General features: G+C 37.2%; 1 protein-coding gene across 10 annotated transcripts in view; it reads left to right on the forward strand.

Moving 5' to 3' along the window:
- Window positions 1–26,276, forward strand: part of LOC117411410 (myelin transcription factor 1-like protein) — a 104,514-nt gene that overhangs the window by 25,596 nt on the left and 52,642 nt on the right. For all 10 annotated transcript variants that reach the window (XM_059025819.1, XM_034018902.3, XM_034018903.3 and 7 more), the window contains 4 exons: window positions 12,894–12,948; window positions 13,170–13,203; window positions 16,594–16,656; window positions 25,544–25,896. In XM_059025819.1, the coding sequence (XP_058881802.1) occupies window positions 12,894–12,948; window positions 13,170–13,203; window positions 16,594–16,656; window positions 25,544–25,896 (505 nt within the window). The remainder of the gene's footprint in view (window positions 1–12,893; window positions 12,949–13,169; window positions 13,204–16,593; window positions 16,657–25,543; window positions 25,897–26,276) is intronic.

The following is a 26,276-nucleotide window of genomic DNA, read 5'->3' on the forward strand; positions in this document are numbered from 1 at the left end:
CCCCTAAATTAAATGTCTAAATTGTTTATTTCCAGTTTGGCAACTTTATTTGCTGCTAATGACAATGTGGAGAAGAGAGCTTAGGGAATCTACCCCATGTGTAATGTCAATAAGACTGGTCTAGTCGGGTGTAGCACAGTGCTAATTCATTCTATTTCAGCCTAATCTGCCTGCTGCATGGTTTCACCTCAGAAGCCACATCGAAATGGTAATGAGAAAGTCAGGTCTGCTAAATTTGGATCAATTTCCAATTCATGTCTTCTGCACTTACAAAGCAGCCTGTCTATGAGATCTGCAGGCTCACTGACAGCATGCTTTTAAATCCATGCATAGAAGCAAACGGTGCATCCTGCTGCCATGACAGGAATGAGATTACATAAATGAGTAATGACATCATTGAGCTTGCATCATGACAGGTCAGTGATTGATCTGGTACTGCGCAGCAGAGGGTATAGAATTAAATAAAGGAAACTATTAAAATATGTATACCTTTCTGTTTCTGGCTGCAGCAGACAGCATGTAGGTCACAGACAGATGTGCTCAGGTGCTCTTTCTCATAAAATGCTACTAAAAGTTAAATCTATACATATATCAACTATTAGCTCTGGTATTCCCAGCCAATTTGCTAGTCAGCAGGAATCCACATCAATAAATCCCTCATTATAAATCGACTGTGTTGTCTCACCTCAGTATATGTTAATGCCATGAGTAGGACCAATCATTAAAATATTCTTAGAATTGTATGTCTTTCTCACTAAGCCTGAGGGATACAGGTTTAGGTATATATTTACCATTTATGCTAATGGCAGTGGCTATTAAGCTTTACCCAATGCATCAGACGTTTTGAGCTTCTCATTTGTACTGCTGCAAATAAGGAAGAATTATTATTATTTTTTTTTATTTTGTCGTCGCCAATTTTTTACCCCGGTTTTCTCCCCAATTTAGTATGCCCAATTATTATCTGTATCCTCGGCTCACCGCTCGCAACCCCCCCGCCGACTCGGGAAACGGCGGCTGGAACACGCGTCCTCCGAAACGTGCTCCTGCCAAGCCGTCATTTTTCGCACTGCAGATCCACAGCAATGCCACCAGACCTATAGTGCCGGAGGACAACACAGATCTGGTGGCTCCACTGCAGAACCACAGGCGCCCTATCGGCCGCAGGGGTCGCTGATGCGCGGTGAGCTGTGGATTCCCCTGCCGACCTAAGCCCTCCCTACCCAGGCAGCGCTCAGCCAATTGTGTGCCGCCCCCTAGGAACTCCCGGTCACGGTTGGCTGTGACATAGCCTGAATTCGAACCTGCGATCTCCAGGCTATAGGGCACATCCGCGCGGAGCGCCTTTACTGGATGCGTCACTCGGGAGCCCCTGAAGAATTTCTTTTAAAACAACAAAACATTTTTTTTTTATAGAAATTGTAAGAATCTACCAGCGTTTATTTACATACTTATGCTTATTTTATGGAAATTGTATTATGCTGTGCCTTAGAAAAAAACCTTAAATGCTGGTATTAAAGGGTGTGCGTGCGTGCGTGCGTGTGCACCTGCATGTACATTAATGATAATTTACTGTACATTTAGCAAATGCGATAAGTAGGTCATAATTGCAGCTGCCCCTCTATAACAATATGTGTGTTATCTTGTTTCAGTCTGGAAATGCGTAAAAATACACTCTAAAGTATGTCACAAAGGTTGCTGTTAGACAGATTTTGTTTCTGTCGCTAGCCTTGGTGCTGAAACAAAGGCACCACTGCCAAGAAATTCTTGTTTTTTATTGAAGATCTGTACTGTACAGTGTACTATAGCCACTGCTGTCTTGGACACACTTAACATTTAGATACTGAAAATAAGACAAATTATGATAACAATAAAGTGAGTAAATTAATAATAAAAAAATGCATATTGGTAGCATGTACCTACTAAATAAACAAACATTTCTTAAATAGACTTGCTTCCTTCACAATTTGCTGAAGGACCTGGAACAAAGCAAAGTGCTTGCAAAATGTGTGCTTCCCCATCACTGCTTTGCTTTTCACTCTGAATTGTAAAGGGCTACAGTATGTGACAGTATGTTAAGATTTTTAACCAAAAAGTATCCATCCCGAAATCCAAATAGTTTAGGCTTATCGTGGTAATTGACTGCACAAAAATAAAACAACACAATAGTAACAAACTTGAATGGAAATCACCATGTATTTTATTAGTATTTTGTGCATTGTTTGTTGCAATCTCTTGAATGTATTTCTAATTCTGGGAGAGCAGACTTGTGGCTATTAGAGGATTGATGGCAGTGTGGCTCTCGCTCCTGTGGCTGCTGAGTTTAGCTGATTATAACCACCATGGCAAGCCCCTGAGGGTCCTTTCATTTTCCCGACACACTCCAATGCTGCCCCATTAACACTTTGTCTGTTATCTCCCTGCACTCCTTTTAATTAGTATCATTGAATTTGAAGCTGAACTGAGAAAAAAGCCCAAATGCATGGTTTTAAAGCTCCCTTTTCTTTTTTATTTTCTTAAAGAAAGCACTTCCAAGCCGCCCTGTTGTCTGAGATAAAGCAGTTCTTATTTCTGTCGTGCTGCACTTAAGCATCAATGCAATCTTTAACCAGCTGAAACCCAAAATTAAAGTCGGGTTCTTGCTGTCCCTCTCTCACCCTCTTTCTTTCTTTCTTTTTTTATTTATTTATGTATTTATTTTTTGCTTATCAAAATTAAGAGTTTGAAATCTGGAATTAAGCTGTGTATGTAAATAGTATCAAGCATTACAAGTTTAAGCTTGTCTGAATACCAGAGAAGGAGGAGCTTTTGCAATTTAGGACCAGAATAAAGCTAGGATGGTCTTCATGAAAATATGTAGCATTTTTAACTCCTTATATCCCGAAGCCAGTGTTACAAAAATATCCTTTTTTCAAGACTACACTATTCTTTGGGAATAAAGGACCTAAGGACCTAACATTTGAGCTGGTATTTATTTAGGCATTCATATATATGAGCATTTCAGCCCCTCCCCTGTATAAAGAGCTCAATCAGTTTGTTGTTAATGTTGATACTTCCCTCTTTTCAATTACTAATCATCATTTGTACACAATTTTAGATTAGAAATCAGTTTCAGGATGACTGCATTTTCCATACACAAAATAAAAAATGTAGTTTTTTAATCAGCCTTGGCCTTAGTCAGTGGTTGGATTTTTTAAAAAAAAATTATTTAGTCATGCCAATTGATTTTTACCACGCTTTTCTCCCAATTTGAAATAGCCAATTATTTTAGGCTCAGCTCACCGCTACCACCCCCGTGCTGATTCGGGAGTGGTGAAGATGAACACACGCTGTCCTCCGAAGCATGTGCCGTCAGCCGACCGCTTCTTTTCACTCTGCAGGCCCACCATGCAGCCACCTCAGAGCTACAGCGTTGGAGGACAACACAGCTCTGGGCAGCTTACAGGCAAGCCTGCAGGCGCCCGGCCAGTCCATAGGGGTCACTGGTGCGCGGTGAGCCGAGGACACCCTGGCCGACTTAAGCCCTCCCCACCCGGGCAACACTCAGCCAATTGTGCACTGCCCCTTGGGAGCTCTTGTCCACGGTTGGCAGTGGAATAGCCTGGACTCGAACCGTCAACCTCCAGGCTATAGGGCGCATCCTGGGCTACATGCGGAGCGCCTTTACCGGATGCATCACTCGGGAGCCCCCCCGGTGGTTGGAAATTTTGGCCTGTGATTGGTTAAAACCTCATCATAGGAGTAAAAATATATTTAACTATTGCCCTAACATCCTCACACCACTGGGCAATAGTCCCCAACTGTCATGTGATTGGTTCACATCACTGTCAGTCCCGCCCCTTTTCAAAGACATGCCCTCCACCTCAACTCCAACAACAAGATAAAATGGCTGAATGAAAAAATCTGCTGAACAGCGATTCTGTGACTTAACAGAAAATGAATTACAAAACATACTACAAAAGAAAGAAAAAACTTATGGTATGAACGTCAAAACCTTTTTCTGTTTATGTTGTTTAGTTTATTTATGTTGTTTAGTTTATTTAAACAAAATACTGTTAAGCCATAAATATTTTTGCAAATATTTGCCGAATCACACCCATAAAGCCTATTTTGCTCAAGATATATATATCTTTTTATTATTTTGGAAGATAATTGATAACCCATTTATTGTGGAGTATCCATTTCTGTTGCAGGCTGAGATGAAAAAAAAGTCTGGACCAAAGAGTAATTACACCCTCAAATGATTTCAGGTGCAACTTACCTAAATATAGCTCTCTCTAGGGACTGTTGACAGCAGTTCATTTTCTCTAGTGCCTTTCCCATTTTCTGTCCCTGGCAACCACTTTGATTTTATCTGCCTATCCCTTCACAAGTATTCAAATGCACTAAAGAAGAGTTCTAGTTACATTCACTGTCACTGGATGATTCATGGCATAAATAGCTACTTGCAGTTAAATTAGATCATGCATATGCAGTTTTGGTGGCAGTAGTCTCATACAGGAGTAGCAGTATGACTTGTTCATTGCCATATGAACCTTTTGTTCACAACATTCTTTTAAAAATTAAAGATGTCACAAAGCGCATCCATGCACAATCGAAATGAAAACTGGTTTGGAATGCTGAAAAAGAAGGGCTAAATACTATAAATGCCTTATGATTAAAGTATGTTTTCGTATACAGTGTATACAGTAATCTGTCATGTATCCGACTGTAAGGGCAGATATGTAAAAAGGCAGATAAATGAATCTTGTTTTAAATACCATTATACACAGCTGTAACAATTACAGTATTCAGACAGTTATTGTTTTGAGATTCAGCTTTTATTAGGGAGCTACCCTAAATCTCTTGTTTAGAAAGATACAGGGTATTAATGCTTGTGACAGGGTAGCCGTGTGCTGTGTGGGAGCGTGCATTTGCCGCTGAGTGACAGGCAGGAGATCGAGATGGAGGTTGAAGTTGATACACCCCGCAGGCGAACAGGATTTATTTACATATCAACACACTGAACAGCTCACGTGACACTACCAGCAATGGTAGCGCATGGAGCACATACAACACAGTGTACAAAAACTATAGGATCTACAATCTCTGAACTAATCGTCTCTGTTCAATAATAAACTAACGTTGCTGAAGAGCTTGATCAACGGTCAGGACGGATATGTGACAGGTGGATACGCGACGGATTACTGTAGATAAAGTATATATAGGTTTAAAAACGCCAGTGTTTTATATTAAAGAAAAGGTTGTTCAATATTTTCATAGAAAATAATCAGTATAGCAAAAACTGAAAATGCAAGGACTTTTCTTCTTCTTAAACTGTATAAAATCCAAGCTTGAAAATGTAACCCAGCTACTAATTAAAATAGTTATTAGTTGTTAGCATCATAGACTGAGCAGGTTGCAAGGAAAGAAAGGGGCTTTGGGAAATGCAAGCAAACAAATTGTAAACAAAAAAGACTTGCTTAGACAGCATAGAAGGCTGAATTATGGAAGTCTGTAATAAACGGACTGAGGAAATTTGTATCTGGCAAAAATACAGCACATAGCCACATTTTCTTGCAGCTGATATTTTTAAGATGCAGACCTATTTAGTAGTATGTATGTAAGGAGTATGCCATCTGATCCCAGCATAACCATAAAATAAAACATATGTATTTAAAATGTATCTTAGATGGACTACTTCAAATGCAGCAACTTCTTGTCCTGAGAGACTGAAAGTCCCCACAGAGCCATGCACATTGCATGCATGCATTAAACTGTACATTAAAATGACAGATACAACACCCGCTCTGACAGCAACAGTAATAGTGAATAACCAGCTGATGGATGAAATCTAAATCTGAAATGAAAGCACAGGGGAAAGCTCAGAGATCAAGTGCAGGATGCTCTTCATATATGCTATTTGCAGTTTATTTTTTCCTCATGGTATCAGACAGGTACAAATTAGAGTGTGGGCACACCTAAATCCACGCTTTCACTACGATATCCCAAATATGCAGGTAAAAAATAATAGGAAGTTTAACTTGTAGTTGTGATATTGATCTAGCTCTTTTTTAAAATACAGACACATTTGAGCTGCCCATTCCAGTGGGCACAACCCCTCCCAAAAATTATTAGAGCATCTGTACCTTACTTCTGTCCCAATACTTGTTGGAGGGCAGTAAAAGCGAAAGGCTGACTAAAGTGTTTTTTACAGACAATGAGCTGGTTGATGCATGGGAAGCAGCATTGCTGTATTACTATTAGAAACCGTGAGGTATTCCAAGCGACACGAGGCTGATGCTGTGACCTAATTTCAGCTTTCTAAATTAGTGATGAGTACATGCTTTTGCTAGTTAGGCCAGCACTGTCAGATGGGTACTCATGGAAACATTATGTGTACAATGTTTTATGGCCGGCACATTTGTTATTTGGACTGTATTTGTAACCTGATGTTAGGGTTAGTTTGATACTGGTTCAGCACCTAATTTGATGGAGTGTGCATGTTTGATGGATACTAGAGTATAACTCGTTTTCTATACGATAATCATTCTGTACAAATATTTAAGAGTTGCAGACAAGAGCTTGCTCTTCCAAAAAGTTGCCTTGTGTGGTTTAAAAATGGCTATCAGCATTAAATGCTTTATCTCAATGAATTTGTCTTGATCTTTTATCTAAAGTAATTTTGTTTTTGTATTTTTTTAAACTTGTGTTATTTTATAATCAGTATTTACACCTGTGAATGCCATGCTATTGTAGTAGGAGTGGTGCCAATCTTTTGGGTTCGGACTAAAGCATCTTATCAGCCCAAGATATTTTTTTTAGAAAACAGCATAAATGCACACTTTCAAGAAACTGTAATGATTGCCTAATGTTCCTTTTGTACATCAGACAGGCAGAAAACCATGGCTACAGATGCACCCTTGAGTGATATTATTTTTTGTACTAGCTGGGTAAACTTTTAGACCATTTTAGAAAATAGTAATTGTATTATTGAGAGATTTTAAGTGCTGTAATTCCAATTTTTGCAATAAATGACACAACAGCACTGCTAGCTGACTGGATTTTGTTTGTCTTGAAATCATAAAACTGGCACATATAAACTGATGTTATCTGCTTGGAACCATTGAAAAATTGGAACCATTGAAATACAAAATTTTAGATACAAAGAACAACTTTTAATGCGTTCACAATTGTCCTCCATTTTGTATTACTTCAAATTAATGCCTCACTCAGATATCAGCTTTTTAATAGACGCCGCCCTCGAATAAACGGCGCTCTCAATAAAGAAATGTAAAGTTATTTTTTTTCTACCCCTGCTCAAAAAATAAAGAAACGCGCAACTCTGCCTATGTACATGACACCCCCGAAGAGACTGCAACCTCAATCCAGCATGTAATACAAACTGATGTACACCCACCTTATTAAGCAAATGTTATTTTATAGTACAGTCTCGACAGACAGCCCAAAATGAACTACTTACAGCACAGCAGTCATTCACGTCCCTTTTTTTTCCAGCAGAGTTCAGTGCCAACACAGCAGGGGATAAAACAAAAGGGTTGTCTGTTTACCGCGTCGTCAGCTTGGATGGTGAAAACTTAAACTGAGAGGAACTTAGAGCTTTGCCGGTCACTCTAAGCGCTATCCGAAAGCTGGCTGAAGATATCTTCTTGTAGGGGGTTTAGTTGTTTTGTTTTTTTATTCAATTGGAACAATTATATATTTAAAAAATTGCTTACTATCTATGAGAAGAATACAAGGTTGTCCTGGAAGAAAACTTGCTTCCTTCTGCTCTGACAATGTTCCCCAACTCTGAGGATTGGTTTTTCCAGCAGGACAATGCTCCATGCCACACAGCCAGGTCAATCAAGGTGTGGATGGAGGACCACCAGATCAAGACCCTGTCATGGCCAGCCCAATCTCCAGACCTGAACCCCACTGAAAACCTCTGGAATGTGATCAAGAGGAAGATGGATGGTCACAAGCCATCAAACAAAGCCGAGCTGCTTGAATTTTTGCGCCAGGAGTGGCATAAAGTCACCCAACATCAATGTGAAAGACTGGTGGAGAGCTTGCCAAGACGCATGAAAGCTGTGCTTGAAAATCAGGGTTATTCCACCAAATATTGATCTCTGAACTCTTCCTAAGTTAAAACATTAGTATTGTGTTGTTTAAAAATGAATATGAACTTATTTTCTTTGCATTATTCGAGGTCTGACAACACTGCATCTTTTTTGTTATTTTGACCAGTTGTCATTTTCTGCAAATAAATGCTCTAAATGACAATATTTTTATTTGGAATTTGGGAGAAATGTTGTCAGTAGTTTATAGAATAAAACAAAAATGTTCATTTTACCCAAACACATACCTATAAATAGTAAAAACAGAGAAACTGATAATTTTGCAGTGGTCTCTTAATTTTTTCCAGAGCTGTATATATATATATATATATATATATATATATATATATATATATATATATATATATATATATATATTAGTGACAATACTAATAACGAAAATAGTACGCTTCTAGCTTCTAGGGAAGGCCTAATACATGCCAAAAAACACACAAAAAAACAATGTGATCTCTCTGGTGTATCCGTGTTATCATCCAAAGGTGTTCTGTTTAAAATTTAAAATGCAGCACATTGGATAAACTGATGGAGCCTTTTAGGCAGTAGTATTGGATGCTGGGCCATTGGACCCAATTACAACAGCTAAATATTAAGCATCTTTTAAATTCTGATTTTATATAACCATCTGGATGGTTAGATCAATACAAAGGACATTAAGGCAGGTTTTAATGAGGCTTACTGGTATTCAGATGTAGTATGCATGAAGCTGAAGTGGTAGCTGGCGTGTTTAAGGTCTAGCATATGTTTAGATTGTAGTGCATTACCTGAGTGCTGTGTTGGGTTGACCCTGCGCCTAACTGCGATTTATGAGTTATCCTCCCAACACTAACATTGTAAATCAGTGGGGCATATGAGACAAGTCAATTACTATTCTTACAATTATGAAATGATTTGTGATTGTTTGCCTTTGATTCTGCCCAGAAAATGCCAATCCTTCTCTGAAAGTAAATTTTTATCATTATCTACTGTTGATGATTTACCATTTTTAACCATGATTTTTACCATGTGATGCTGTGCGTTACTATGACTTACTCTAAAACATGTTACTGCAATTAACTTGATTAGATTTTTTTTATAGCAATTAAAAAAAATCGGGCATATTATTTCTGTTTATTCTCTGCTTTAGAACTGAAATGTTAGGAGAGGAAATGCATCAAAACGGATCAATGTTTGAGATAATCATACACTTTATATTGTATTTATAATAATACTCCTTTTTTGGGTTGACAGTATCTCTATTATGTATGCTATGTTTTTTATTATTATTATTATTATTATTATTATTATATCTATATACTGTATATATCATGGAGATGGTGTTTGTAATTTATAGTGTGCCCCTAAAATGTAACAGAAACAGAGAAAATGCATACACAACATACAAGAAAAGCAGTATCTTAATTTAAAATGTAACCGGACAGCAAAAAGTAGAGATTGTGAGCAAAATAAGATGTATATCCTAAATGTGAAACGGACGTCAGGTTTTGATGCTGACTTCAATATAGTGTTTTATTATATGTCCCTATTTTCCTCTTTACATCAAATGTCACTGTCTGTATCAACCATCAGGAGGCATGCCTCCACGGTGCGAGATTGATACATTGTTAGTTTTTCCTGACGTAGGATTTATACAGATTGCCATGGAAACCCATTTCTGCTGAGGTATAAATATTCAAGGCTTTGCCTGAATGCTCCATTGTTTTATTATTTTTAACCCTTATAACACTGTTTTTTTCCCTTTTTATCTATACACCACAGTGTGGATATAGTGGGGGTGGGGGGGGGGGGATGGGGATTGTACAGTATGTATACCACAGTTACACAGACTTTTACATTCATCTAGAGAAGCACTTATCTAATTGGGTTGAAGTTTGTTTGGGATACTCTTTAGTGTGTATCTATGTATGTATGTATATATGTCTGGATGTATGTGTGTAAGTTGGACAGTCTCCCAAGTTTGGAGCCTAATGCATTGGGCCTGTTGATATGCATCTTTTGCTATGCTTCAGGTGCTGTGTTGCACTTTGCTTGGGCAGTAGTCAAGTCCCTCAGCCCCTAATTCATACATTTACACGACCAGCTAGACTGAGATCTCAAGTCTTCTCTGTGGTCTTTGAGTTGACATACAGTGCAAGATGATGTTCAGAGCAGATTCAGGATGGAGTTCATAGGTGCCTCATAGAAGTGTTTTAGGTAAACACAGGACAGTTAGTCATTGTTAGATTGTGTCAGCTGTTGACCTAACTATTTTATTAACTAAGGGGTTGAATTGATCAGGCAGTAACCCCCTAGGATATGCCACAGCTGTATTTCTTTAGAGCATTTTACAGCACCGGGGAACAACCCCATAAAATAGGAGGTAATTGAATTAATCTGCAGCGTATCTCGTCAAAGTATTGGTTAATCAAATCAACCCCTTAATTATTCGTTTACTAGCAACAATGTACATCCTCCATTTCTGAGAAAGGGGGAAGTTAAAAATGTTGATGTTGAAAAAAAAACTTACCATACATATCAATCTTAAATGTTTGATTACACATTACAATTATATTATACTATACATCACTTCATTTTTTTTTAAATAGGTAATAAGGTATTTGGAATAATCTTTCCACTAATGAATTGAGTGAGAAAGAGCTTGGGAGTTTCTGAAATAGTGCAAGTTCTGAACCAAATGCTGCTGATGCATTCAATGGAGGCAAGGCTTCAGAACTGTGTTAGAATCATTTCAGGTGCAATAGCATGCAGATTTAATTAGTGAAACCACTGCACCATGCGGCCGATTTTAAAGATCTAAACCGCCACCCTTTAACCCTTCATTGTTAATCCCACTCGTGTTTTCCATTGAGGGGGCATTTTTTGGCCCATCATTACTAAATAAACGACAAAGAGAATATAATCAGATGTCAGAAGCTAAGTAGAGTTGTGCTTGGTCAATATCGGATTAGAGAGCTATGAACATTATATTTGTCTGTTTAATTAAGAACATAAGAAAGTTTACAAACGAGAGGAGGCCATTCATCCCATCTTGCTCGTTTGGTCGTTAGTAGCTTATTGTTCCCAGAATCTCATCAAGCAGCTTCTTGAAGCATCCCAGGGTGTCAGCTTCAACAACATTACAGGGGAGTTGGTTCCAGACTCCAACAATTCTCTGTGTAAAAAAGTGCCTCATATTTTCTGTTTTGAATGCCCCTTTTTCTAATTTCCATTTGTGACCCCTGGTCCTTGTTTCTTTTTTCAGGTCAAAAAAGTCCCCCTGGGTCAACATTGTTTTGAAAGCTTGAATCAGATTGCTGCATAGTTTTCTTTGTTCAAGACTGAACAGATTCAGTTATTTTAGCCTGTCTGCATACGACATGCCTTTTAAACCCGGGATAATTCTGGTCACTGTTCTTTGCACTCTTTCTAGAGCAGCAATATCCTTTTTGTAGCGAGGTGACCAGAACTGAACACAATATTCTAGATGAGGTCTTACTAATGCATTGTAAAGTTTTAACATTACTTCCCTTGATTTGAATTCAACACTTTTCACTATGTATCCAAGCATTTTGTTGGAATTTTTTATAGCTTCCCCACATTGCCTAGATGAAGACATTTCTGAGTCAACATAAACTCCTAGATCTTTTTCATAGATTCCTTCTTCAATTTCAGTATCTCCCATATGGTATTTATAATGCACATTTGTATTGCCTGCGTGCAGTACGTCCCTTATTATATATACCCCACAGTGGGGATATAGTGGAGGGGACTACTGAACACAATAGCCTAGATGAGGTAAATGTGTTAAATTCCCCTAACCCTACAAATAGGTTGGGGGCATCCCATCATAAAGGACATATCATGTTAAAAAGCATCTAGTTACAGAGTACCCTCTGTTTTGTGTGCAGGCATCTGTCTGATCTGTCAGTGCATGACCAATACCACCTAGTCAGTAGTGCACTCCTTGTTCAGCTTCATAAGATTTTAAGTCATTGATTAGATTTTAGAAACATAATCTTATCTTTTCTTTATCTACCTCAAAGAAATTGTTAGCCTCTGTTTTATGGTCCACCCCATTTCTACAGTGTAATGGTGGTAGGTGTTCATGGGTGATTTGTGTGGATGTATTGTTCTATATAGTGTGAAATATGTACAGCCACTTGAAACAGGCTAAACTGCAGTGAATATGTTAAAAAAAAAAAAAAAAACATGTTAGAGCTAATAGCTGTTTTATTATGCTGAAATTGTTATGCTGCACACATTTTGCAGTTGCTTTTTTATATTAACAGAATGTTACAATGTCACGACAAGACAATGAGCAGATGTTTCTGTGGCAAATAAAAAAAAATAATTCTAGGTTTACCCTTATACCAACGTTTTTTTTTTTTTTTCACAGCACTTTTGCAGTTTTAACATGTTTTTACTGTGGGAAACTTTTGTAAAGGTAATAAAATGCAAAAATAATTTTGTATAAATGACACCAAATACTGCAGAAATAAGCTAAACATGAAGTTATTAAAAATGATCTTTTATTAGGGTACAATGAAATGTAACATCAGACTTGGCACGTTTCACATTGAAATCTTCTGGGATTACACTTTTGGAAGTGAATAAACCTGCCCCTTCAGTAATTATTTAAGGGTGGCTCTGTATTTACTTCGTTTGGTTCATATTTAAGTGGCTTTGTGAGTGAGTAGCAGGTAGGATGCTGTACGCTGTGTGAGGCACGGTATCATCATGTACATTGATAGTCTGGTCATGCAGGATAAGAACACTGACTGCCTGCTAATCTATTCCCAGATGGAGGCGGATGCAGACGAGAAGCGCCATCGCACACGCTCCAAAGGTATCCGAGGTACGTCTCCTGCTTTAGTAAATCACTCCCGGCTCTGCGCAGGGTGACCTTCATGCTCCACAGTCTCTGTGCACGTCCCGCTCTGACCCACTCTATCTTACACTGGAATTCTTAATTGTTTTTAACAGACAATAAAAGAAGGAAAAGTATTGCACTGGCAGTTGCATTACCTTTTTTTTTAATAATATCTATATCTATATGTTTTCCATTTCTCTTCACAGTACCCGTGGAACCAGTAATACAAGAGCTGTTCAGGTTAGTGTGAGTAGAACTTGCATCCCCATTAGCTGTAAAGGAAATTCATGACTGTTAATGGCTGTAATGCACTTTCAGTTACTTTGGTGTTTTATCTGTACCCTGCTGCACAGATGAAATGAGCTCTCTGGAGACTTTGCTAAAAATGGATTTGACATTCCTTTTCTCTTTTTTTGTTTCTGTCTCATATTTTTTGTAAGGTGGAATCACAATTTATATGTACATAAATAATACACTGATGAACATATTATGAAGATATAAGGAACTTAGATAACATGTTAAAGAAAAGCAACATTACTCTAACACCTCTACTATAATAATCAGCTTCACCTTCCATACATTGAATTACAACAAGAAAATACAGTATGTTTGTGACAGATTACATTGCAGAGACCTAATTAAGTAAGTATAGCTGTCAAAAGCCAGATAGATTTGCCTGCTGACAATATCAAATGTTGGTTATCAGTGCTAAGGGTTAAACATGAATGGGGAACAGCACAATGCTCAGTGCCAATGTTAACTTCCATAAAACTTGGAAACACTCTGTATATCTCCATAAAAGAACACAGATTGCCCTTGATGTTCTTATTTTATTTATTTAATATGAGAGGAAAGTTTAATTTGCTAGAATACAAAGAAAGCACCATTCAGCCTACCTCAAAAAAAACCCCAATCACATTAATTATAAACTGCATAGGTGCTTTTTATCCACATATCCTTTTATTAGGGAGGTGTCACAAAGACGGCCGGAGTGGGTGGCGTCAGACCAGAAGCAGGGAGTAAACAGACAGAGACTTGGAGTTTGGTGGAGCTGAGCGAATGGTTTCGCTCAGCATTTAATAAAACAGCACAGAAAATAAAAGGTTTGAAACACAAAAACGCTGGACACGGCACTTGACGCCAAAATAAACAGACATACAAAACGACTAAACACTAAACAGACGGTGCAGGACAGACAGACGAACAAACACGGTGAGTGAAAACACGTTAACTATTACTTTTACTACTATTATTATTATTATTATTTTACTTCACCTCCGTCTCCAATCCCGTTCTCCACTCACCGAACACCTAACCACGAGTGACTAAACGTGCATCTATTTATACTGTTTGTGCTGGGATTCAATTACTAATTAATTATTCACTTTAATCCCAGCACGTGAATTCATTACGTGAAACCCCGTGTTCACATATTATATTTTAAATGCACGTGCGTGATGTGCAATCCCGTGCCTAAATACAAATATACACTTTTTAAATACACGTGAAACACAGACCCGTTTATATCCCGTGTACCAATGACTATACACCAACATTTACACACGCAACATACAACACAAATGCACACAGGGACGGGGCGCTTTGCCACAGGAGGTCATTAAAATATGGATTACTCAAACAGTACTTTTTTATTTAATTGAAAATTTTATTAAAATGCTGGTAATTTTAAAGGCATAGGATAATAGGTTATGTGTTACAGAACACTCTCGTTAAATTGTCTTTATGTGTGTACATCATCAGCATGAAATAGATCACTTAAAAATGATCAGATTACATAGCAAAAATTCTAATACCTGCTTCGTATTTACCAAGCTTATTTAAAAATGATCAAATACAAGTTCTGTCGGCAGAGGGAGAAGATCCAATTCCCAACCTTTTATTCATCCCTGCTGTACTGTGACATGAACAGGATGGTGCTGTGTGGGGGACGCATGTGGGAAATGGGGAATTTGATCCTGGATAGTGGCCACTGGCTAGGGGTGTGGTGCTAGGGGTTTGACCCCCCACCCCAAAAAAAATAAAATAATAATAATTATTCAACTATGTGGGACAATAAAAAATATCAGCCATGATATTCTTGATCCCTCACCAGCACTCCCCCCCCCCTCCCCCCAAACAAAATCCAGGCTATTCACCACCAGCACAGACCGAACACCCCCACCACCACCACCACCCCAGGACCAAATCCTTGCTAAGCCAGTGTTATTAACCGTCATGAAAAAATCTCCATCCACCCGAAAGAAAATCCTGGCTACGCCACTCGCTATGTAATCAAATGATTACATACTGCTTTGTAGTTTTCCATATACAAAAAACTGCCACAAATGTGACATTTTGAAATCTAATAGTACATGATGTTAAATAAAAGATCTAAATTATGTTCATATAAGTTTTTGTTTTTCTTTAATTATGTCTCAATCCTAAACTTCTTGGTGATACAAAACTTTTGGCCACAGCTGTACGCAGATTTGTATATAGTAATGCTTACACAACCATGTGTGTTATACTGCCACTCAGGATCCTGCAAATGAGGAATGGTGAGTTTAGATAGAAATAGTTTTCTGGGCAACAAACAAGCACAGCAAGTATCCCAAATACCAACCAAGTTCCTAGTGCAAGTAAACACCACACATGTAATATCTTGAGAAACACCTGCCCATTAATGATGAACTTGCAAATTGACATGTCTTATTATCCTGCACAATTCCCTCGTGTTTGTGCTTCTAATGGCCATTTACTCAATAAAGAGGTAATTATGACATTCAAAATAAATGTAGCACACCAATATTAGCTGCTGATTTCGTTTATTTTGGTGTATTAATTATAATGCAGCAATGCCATTTGCAAAGACAATACAAACAGTGTGATCATTAACCAACATTTGCTTCAGGTCATGTGGATGTTTTCAATAGAGGTGAAGCTAGCTGCAGCTGTGGCTGTGAGCCAGCAGACCTCTCACAAAATCGATCAATTGAACTGTTTGGAACTCATCTTTCACCCAATCCACACTGCCTAAAAAAAATCAACACATGTTGAAACAACAAGATGCCATCCACATCATTCAAAAATGCATGTTCAAAACCTGATGACCGTGTATTGTATAGGTAGTATGAATAGTATATTATAGTTGTTGCAGGGCGAATATGTGTTTTTTCAGTCAAACCAAAAAAGAAAACATTACTTTATACAGGGGAATTCCACTGTTAAAATGGTCTTTTTATAGAATTAGACATGAAAGATGGGGATCTCTTAATTAAATAGAACTGAGACTGAGTGGTCTTAATGGTGAGCTGTTCTTTATATAGATTTGGTCAGGCGGGAATTTACTGAAAAAAAAAAAAAGTTTGAAAAACGAATTTGTCATTCTCACCCTTCAGAGCAAGTGTCAGGAATAGGAAATTAAATTTACAATTTTGTATTGCACTGTATGTCTATATAATAGCAACAACCAGGAGGCGGCTGGAAAATCAAAAGCTAGAATGTGAGTTTCTGCAATATACTGATAGGATAAACATGCAATTGAAACCCTAACTAATGTTAAATATGCATATTTACTGAACGCATCCCGGTAACGTATTGGTCTCAGTTGGGCTGCTTTTGTTTTTCTAGTTGTCCAACACCAGGCTGTGATGGCACCGGACATGTCAGTGGCAAATATGCAAGGCACAGAAGGTAAAGGGGGTTTCTTTCCATTATAAAAATGTTTTTATTTTCTTTCTTGCTGCTACACTTGGTTAGAGGCTTACTGACTGTTAGAAAATAAATGGGATCACATGACTGAAGACCAATAATCAAGAAATAAAAGCTTGCATAAATACTGCATGTATCATATCCAGATAAAAATACTGCATACATACTGCATAAATACTGCATGTATCATATCCAGATAAAAATACTGCATAAATACTGCATAAATACTGCATGTATTGTATCCAGATAAAAATACTGCATAAATACTGCATAAATACTGCATGTATTGTATCCAGATAAAAAATACTGCATAAATACTGCATGTATTGTATCCAGATAAAAATACTGCATAAATACTGCATACATACTGCATAAATACTGCATGTATCGTATCCAGATAAAAATACTGCATAAATACTGTATAAATACTGCATAAATACTGCATGTATTGTATCCAAATAAAAAAAGGGTGGCAACATCAATAACATTAGAAATCACCACAAACAAAAGGTTTTTTTTTAAGTGTCAATATGTTTTTGACTTATGCAGGTTCAATAGGCTTCAGCTGTTGCATTGTTTTATTGTTATTTTTGAGTCATTTATCTCAGAATTACTGCCTAACATTGTAGATTACTTTTCTTATAAGAACTTGGCACCAAATAATCAGAATCAGATATCTATCTAATAAAGCAATAAAGATAACACCCAAAATATTACTTTGGTAAAGTTTGGTAAATTTGACCTGTAATGTGGCTGTTACTGATGAGTTTTGCTGTTTACCATACTGTACTTCTCTGCCATGCTCGCCTTTGCTTATTACAGTTTGCTAAGCTTTTACTATAGTATACAGTACTTCAATATTTTAAGGGTATCTTTGCAGTGTCTGTTGTGTAAATATTGTGTCTAACTCCACAGGTAAGTCAGGATAGGTAGAAGTGGCCACAGAACCAGCACGATGGGCCAAAGTTTTAGTGAAACAAAAAAAACCTGTTAATACTACAAGACTAATAAGAAGCATCCCAGAAGCTTAATGTAAGGACTCAGAAATGCTGCACGTTTCCTATTGTGCATTGCACACCAAGTCTGTATTAGAGTGACTTGTTAATTTTGAAGTCAAAATCTTTTATATTCAACAGTTGTTGTTACATGAGTTAAAAATGACAGCGAGCATTGATCAGGGATAATTGCTATAGCGAGATGCCACAGTTGTTTAAATCAATCCTCCTTGTACAAGTAAGCAATTTGTCAGAGCTACAGAAAGGCCCACAGATATATTCTTCTCCTTGGTAGATTCTTACAAATATTTACTGCACACAAATAATTTGACAACACAGAAAATGCACATTCTTTATGTAGAATGCAGTGCTATTTATTTTTGATATATTAAGATGCTGAATCATGAATTACTACCTACCCTACGGTCACTGGTTGATTTATTCCTAGTGATTATTGAAGGGTAGTCTAATAGAAAAACACCTTTATATTTAGTCAATGAGGCTTTTCCATTATTTGCTACAAAGCATTAACACAGTATTAATTACCCCTTTTCATACTATCTGAAATAGCAAAAAATAAAAGTTTAAATATGATCATTTATGAATGTCTGTATTTAACTGAAGGAACGTCCCTACATTTTGCTGCTGGTGGGGAACTGGAGCACATACAATGACTTATTAACTGACCTGAGAGTATACAGGGTAGAAAAAAAAAAAAAAAAAATTACTGAACTAGTGCTGGCCTTAATCCATCTTAATGTAAAATAGCACTGTCTTTTTGACAATGACAACCGTTCAAATTTCAGGGATCAGGCACAATGTAATATATTGCCACATGCCTTATTTAGAGTAGGTAGCATTCAACTACAGTGAACCAAATCAACAATATCATCCTGGATAAGGTCCAAAAGGACAGCAATGTGAAGAGTCGTGTTGAATATCCTGACACAGCACTACAGCTGATGGGAGACGCAGTCTTTTAACTGAACAGCGAAGACAAAGTTATATATTTGCAATGCTCATGCCAGGAGTGACCCCGATAGCACTCCATTTACAGCTCTTCACTTCCATGACCCTGCTCCTTAATGAGCACTCAAACAAATCGCTTGTATTTATAAAAAGGAATCCCAACACACAATGAGCTAGTCGGGAGAGACGCTGTAGGGCTCAGGTTTCACCTGTTTATTTTTTTAAGTGAGTGAAGGACAGGCTGAAGGAGAGACAGACTGGGGAATGGCTTGGCTTCAAGATAGGTATCTACCTGAACACAAGGACTCGGCCACACTGCGCTATGAAAGTTTGATTCATTTCCAAATTCAGTGGGCCCCCATTAGAAAAAATAAAGATTTTCAACAAATATAACTGCTTGATTTTAAACCGAATAGTTGAGATCTGTAACTTAATCATTTTAGAATGACTTATTAGACCGATCTTTTGAAGTGCAAAAGCAAATTTTTAAATAATACAAATATTGCTCCTACTTGCAACTAAATTGTTTCCTGCAAGTATTATGTATGGCGGCCCTGAAGTCTCCCTCCCTTATTTCATGTGCTATCCTAGATAGGGCTATATAGCTCTGTATTATCATTTGTTTATTCTACTGGTGTTGGGGTATGCTGGTACAGGAACTGAATGTTTGTAAGCCTGGCTGGCTATCTCTCTTGGGGCACCAAACAAAGATGCAAAAGATGGAAACAGTAATAAAAATATAAAAGAATTGTACTGCAGCAAGAATATCCCTGTGTAGTAGATTTTTTTTTTTTTTTCACATACCAAAAACCTTTCTGCTTCTATTGCCACCGTTTTATGGAATGTACCTGTGGGGAAGGTGTGTGTTGGTGGTGTTTATGGATCGTTCCTGTTTCTGTGTCTCTATGGGACAATTTGTTTTACAAACTTGAAATACTGGTGAGGATATTATAATCTAGGCTATCTTGACTTTTTCACAGCGCTAGCAATTGATTGGTTGAGCAATTAAAGGCAATAAACTAGTAATCTCTAAATTTAGTGACACTTTCCACACAGATTTTTGTTTTAAAAATGGTTTAAATATCGTACAAGTTCACTAGTATACTATTAGTTCAAGTTGCCTTGATGATAAACTCCATTTTTACAAAATCTCCAGCCTGAAAGAGTTGGAGCAAATGATGGCATTCTAGTTTTTTTTCTATATATGCTGTGAATGTATTGTAGGTCCATTGGAATCTGGATATTTAAAATGATCAAAAGAGTAGCCTGCTTTTTTTAAAAATATATTTATAAAATTATTGAGGTTTTCCCAAAGCCTATTTTTCAGTATTTGTATTCCATTTTTTTTTATTTCTCATTTCATATACCTCTTCACCCACCAGTTTGATTGCCATGGCTGCAGCTGTGGGTGAATAATTGCCTGTCTTCACGGGAGTGTGTTCTGGAGCTAGAGTCGAGTGCTTTCTTCCTGATGTATGCCTCATTTGGATTCAGCCGGCAGCCTAGGGGCTGCATTATTCATGCCTTGACAGATAGCACTCACTAAAAGCATTGGAACGAAGCCAGGTACTGGTAGGGAGATAGTGGAGCATTGCACCTTGCTACAGAGAGGACCATCTAGAAAACAGGGACCTGCACAGCTTCCTTTTTACGAATCGGCCTTTCATAGGAAATCCAGATAAAGCCCCAGAAATCATAATTGTTTATCAGAATTGTTTTTTAAATTCAGCTTGGTCATACTTTCTGTTTTTTCATTATCAGCTAGAAATGTTTTTTTTAGTTTAGTTTTGACTGGATTTTATTTCAGCCAGTTGCCTATTAGGGTTTCAAAAAACAATGCTACTTATTTGAAAAAAGGTTTTTGCTCCAACGTGAATGACTACAGCTGTCACTTGTTTTTCCAAAATCGAATTATCCAAAACTAAATACAAACCCTCTGAAAATATAATGGTCTTTAGTGTTTATAGGATGTGATTTACATTTGTTTTCAATATTCTTTGTTTGATCTGTGTTTATTGGTTAAAATAATCGAATAACCAATATACCAGAAGCAAAAAGGAGGTCTTGAGGAAAGTGGCCCCATCATTGGGGACCAGTACCTTATTCAGCAAGTGCCTAGCATTGTTCATATCTGCAAAACAGGCAGCTGATACTGTAGCCCAATAGTAGCACTTCTATCAGAAAAGCATCTCTTTACAGTACCCACCATGTTGGGTTACTGGTGGTACAAGGTCTGTGTGGGTAACCTAGATAGGGTTGGATTTTAACCTTTGACCTTCTTGTCCCAGGGCAATTGTGCTTCTACTTATGCCACTTACACAGTTATCATTGCGCAAGTGGGTTTATTGTGTTTCTGTACATTCCTGTTCAGAAACTATATTAATCCAAAAATAATAAAAATAGGACATTGCCTTGTTCCCTGTAGCTCACTCAAGGGATAAGTGCAATTAATTACGAGCTCCTGTCTGTCAGTAGACTACCTTCCAAAACACAGCTGACCTTGTCGTACATTTCTTTGAGACAGATCCTTGGGAGATATTGATAGTAAAAAATCTACAGGGACATTGAGGTTTTAAATTTTAGGAACTGCAGCATTCTGTCAGTGTGGATTAATAGAATCCTTGAACAGGTTGTTTATCTTTAATTAAAGCTAATCTGGTAAAACCTTAAATTCACATCCCAGTTTGTGTTTATTTCGGTTAGCATTTAATACTGTAGTGACTGTGGCCTGTGGCAACAAGAAATCTGATAACTATCGCATGTTGGATAAGATCAATATTAGTTTTGTGCTGTGATCTTACTATGCAAATACATTCACTGATTTTGGTTTGCAGTGCTCTTTTGTTCAGTACTGTGCATTCTCTGTGTTTACTATTTTGTAAAGTATACAGTAAATATTATATAATGTCATTTATTACAAAAGCATTTTTCAAAAACGAATAAAACCAAATTAAATGCATACTTTTAATTTATTGATGTTTTTTGATTACGATCAAATGTGATAAAATCATCTACTTTCTAGGCAGTTGTGGGGGCCCTGGAAAAAGGAGGAGTGACTTAAAGATACTCTTACATAATTCTGCGGCTTATGTACCAATACATTGAGTTTTTGCTTTCTGAAAAAAGTGGAATGTACAATAAGGCTAGCCTAAATGGAAGGGACCTAATCTTATTTAATTCAAAGTAATTTGTTTTAAGGCTATCCAGTTAGCAAATATGAAATAACGCTACTTTCAGGTGCGGGCAAAGAGTTGTACATTTATTGACCATTTAAGCAATGCTAGAAGTCAGCACGGCGTGTCTATTTGGAACACTTAGTGTAAGAGATCCCCACAAAAAACTGATGACCTTGTTTTAAAGGGCAAAAAGGTTGAAGAGTCTTATCACCGTATGTCTCCTGAGGTCAAGCCATTTACCCAGAAATTGAAATTTACATCACTTAAATAATTTTGTATAACATATTGAGTAGTTCACTAAGCCTTCCCATTTTCAAGCATTTGTGCAGGAAATAGAGCAGACACTGTAGCAGCCATCATCATCGGTATGCATCCAGGTTTTCAGTCTGGCCCATGATGCCCAGAAGGCACCTTCTGCTTCTGTAGAACAAGATTCATATTTGTTTCCATACAGCTAAATGAGAGAAGCCTTACACAATACACTGGCACCAAGCAACTAACATGTAACATATTTTTTATGTATTAAGTCAAAAGACAGTATCCTTGTTATCTCCCTGTACTTTGTATGTATCTTTCAATTAAGTATGTATTTCATGTTAACATGAGAGCTTGGCATTCATGTAAAGGCAGTGTTGAAGGCATGTTTTCTTACGTCTAGAGTTTTGATTCAATGGTGTATTTGAACTGGAAAAGAAAATCAAATAAACCGGTGCGGTACATTGTTTTACATTTTTTTTCTTTCACACAGGTACAGCATTTCTTCACAGTTTAGTCCATACTTACAGTAGCTCTTAACTCTCTTTAGACTGGAGATAAGAAGATTCAGTACTTTTGTATCAAGCATGATCGTAGTTATTGCTATGGTCCATTTTTAAACATTGGCCCCGATTTGTGTAATTACTGGTGCAGTGAATTAGGAATCATTTAACATTATAAACTTTTTTTTTTTTTTTTACCTCAGGCTGTCATGTTGCATGGGACCACCCAGATGGCAGTGGCTAGTGTTAGTTGCCTTTTAAATAGGAAGTCTTTTGTACAGCTCCCTCTGAGAAGTCAGTCGAGTTTAAAATCATTATATTGTGACTGGCTTGGCGCCTGTCTGAAAGGAAGGTAAATCCCACTTGGTTTGTGGAAAATATCACCATGGAGACCCGAGTTTGCCACACGTTCCTGTAGATCCTGTTAGATAGGAGGCAGACACAGCCAGCAGTATAATTTTATTACAGCACAGCAAGGGAAATGTTTTGTGCCCCTATGCCAGTAAGCAGTATGGGGGTAGATTGATATATCACATGGTGTTAATGACTAGCTGGAACTGTTATCCAAATATATAGATTTTTATATACGTTTGTACTTATGAATATATAATACTTATTACAACTAGTAAATATATGATGACCTGTATACCAAGTCCTTTGGATACTATTTTGCAAGATTTCAGGCTACTTTTTCCAAGCAAAACATAGGGATAGGCCCTACAAGTGTTGCATTTGTTTTAATTTTTATTCACTGATCGTCTTAATTTTAGAAAATAATACAAAATGTGTTGCAATGTTTTGAGTGGGCAGTTATCATCTGTTAATACTGCTATTTCACTTTGATTTGTTTATTTGTATTAAGCTTGTTAAAATATATATATATATATATATATTGTGATGATCATGTTACACACTTGGTTACACCATTTATTTATTTTTCTGTTGTGATTTTGCTTTGATCTAGATTTAAACATGTCATGTACTAACATGTTTAACAACCTTAACAATAAAGACATATTGTCAATATTTGTCCCCTCACTGTATGTTTGTCCCCACTATGTCCCTGTTAAACTGGACCTCTAGTCATGTTCTAAGGTACTAACCCTGTTGATTATCCTGCTGAATCAGGCAATAATTGATCAGGAAGAAAAGTATTCATGGACTTTAAGGATTGACTATTCATGGAATTTAAGGAGTACAAGAGAACCCATGTGGCTGGAATTGAGAGGAATCAGTGCTTGTTTTATCTACACTGTGCTGTACGTCAATAGAAGAACCATCCTCCATTTCATTTAGAAGACAATGGAACTGAGCTAGTGATTCACTGTAAAAGTTTTTTTTTTTTTTAAATGAATGGTCACAAACTATCATTTGGAGCTGCTTCACCATTTAGAGCTGCTTTGTTGGACAACATAGTTTTATTGCTGAACATTCTCAAATTGTTGTCCATGTCTGACCAGGCGATACAAATTATTCAATCGAAAAGTATTACCTAAAAATTGGAAAAAGGAAAATACTGTTTTGCACCACTTTTGGACCACCCTGTATTACAGTATTTTATTTGAATGGCTATTATAATGAAAGTTGAATATACATAATGCACATAATGTACATATTTATTGTAGATACAATAATTAACAATTAAATAACCTTTCAGTGTGAATATATTGCTGGTGGAAATGCCTCAAGATAAGCTGATCCTACAGTTGCAAGCAGGTTTCTGTTGAATGCTGATTTTATTGCAAGACATTTATGTTTCTCAAAATTATAAATGGATAGATTTTCCATACAGCACAAGGAAAATCATTTAATTTTCAGTTGCTGTCGTCAAATCAAATACCATTTATTTGTTCAAATTAGGACCATTCCGTCTCGAAGTGAAAATGGAAGAACATCCTTACCCAGTTAGAATCCAAATCTGGAACATTTCACAGCTGAATGACTCCTAACTAACCGTGTGAGACATACAGTGGTGTCACTGACTGAAAATGAGGCTGCTTTGCTTCCAAAACACGTCCATGTTTTGTGTTTTTGGATTGGGGATTGCAAGTGTTCAGGGATTTATTAAACTTCCTTCACAGAGGATTATCTAACTTATATCCTTTTTTTTTCAATAACTCAGACCGCATTGATCAGTTATGCTATAATTTGAAATTAATATTACATTTATCAAAAGTTACACTCAGAAATGGAAAGGCACAGTCTGGAAATTCTTATTTTGAAGTTTATTCTCTGTCATGCCTGTCGCTGCTCTTGTGTTGATTGGAGGGACAATCAAGGGATAATGGACAGCTCCTGGGACATACAATGCACAATATGTATATAGTGGTTGTGTAAAAGGGAACTGACCCACTTTGAATGATGTGGACAGAGGGTTTTCATTAATATGGCGGCAGGAGTCTAGATTTATTTACATTATGTACAAATTTCAGCACAGCCATTGCTAGGGTACCAACAATTGTATCTCCTAGCACGGCATCTCTTCACACGACACAGGACGGAAAATTCCCAAAACCCAAAACAACTCTGTGTAAAACCCTACAAAACAAAAGGTTGCCTTTCATAGGCATAATAATACATTATCCACCTATCATGAAGTCCCGCAGCAGGAACACTACACTACCTAATAGTTCCTTTCAACCAAACCAGGGATAGGGACAGAGAGTGGTCCTAATGATGATCTTTATATGGTTTTAGGCACAAAGAGGGAGTTATACTGCAGTAACTACAATGCAAAAAATAAGAAATGTGTCACAGATTTGTTGAAGTGTACAGTACGCTGTAATGACACAGTTACTGTACGTGTTTAATTGCTGTGTAATTATGTAGGATATGCAGTCATTCATGAAGGGATTTTTCTTCATCCACTTACAGAAGTAGGAGGGGTAGCCTCATGTATACATGGGTGGTGAATAAATGTACCTGATAAAACATGTTGTTTTGTATTATAATTCATACCTTTGTTCTGCAGTGTGTACGGTTGCCCGTTGGCAAAGAAGAGGAAAACACAAGACAAGCAGCCTCAGGAACCTGTTCCCAAGAGGAAGCCGTTTCTAGAGAGAATGGACAACTCGTCAGTGGATGAGTGCTATGAGACGGATGGGATGGAGGAGGAAGATGAGGAAGATGAGGAGGAGGAGGAGTACTCTGAAGACAATGAGGAGCAGAGGGAGGAGGTAGAGAGGGAGGAGGAAGAGGAGGAAGAGGAAGGAGTTGAGGAGGAAGAGGGAGAAGACAGAGGTGAAGAAGAGGATGAGGAGGAGGAAGAAGAAGATGACGACGAAGAAGACGACGATGATGACGAAGACCAGTGCAATGAACAAGGTGATGGTTTTTATCATAGATGGTAATGTTTCTAAGGTTTGTCCTAGGTAATCACTGGTATGCTAATATTCCACCCAACATTTCATACTATCTCAGATTTTCCTTTTTTTATCTTAATCTTGCTTTTCTCTTTCTTAGCATTCAGCATTTAAAAACATTGAAAACATAAAACCACTTTAATTAATCCAAACATTAAAAAATTCAAAGAACACTAATGATGGCACCAGCCAAAGCGAAATATTGAAAACTGAATGAGTAAAGGCACCTTAAACAGTGAATTATAGTACATGTCAAATTTACTGTCAACATGGCTTAACTGTGAATCAAATGAATTTGTGAATTATAGAATTGTGAAATAAAGAAAGATCACTTTTCTTGAC

The sequence above is a fragment of the Acipenser ruthenus genome, chromosome 6 (genome assembly GCF_902713425.1).
Source record: "Acipenser ruthenus chromosome 6, fAciRut3.2 maternal haplotype, whole genome shotgun sequence".
NCBI classification, from domain to species: domain Eukaryota; kingdom Metazoa; phylum Chordata; class Actinopteri; order Acipenseriformes; family Acipenseridae; genus Acipenser; species Acipenser ruthenus.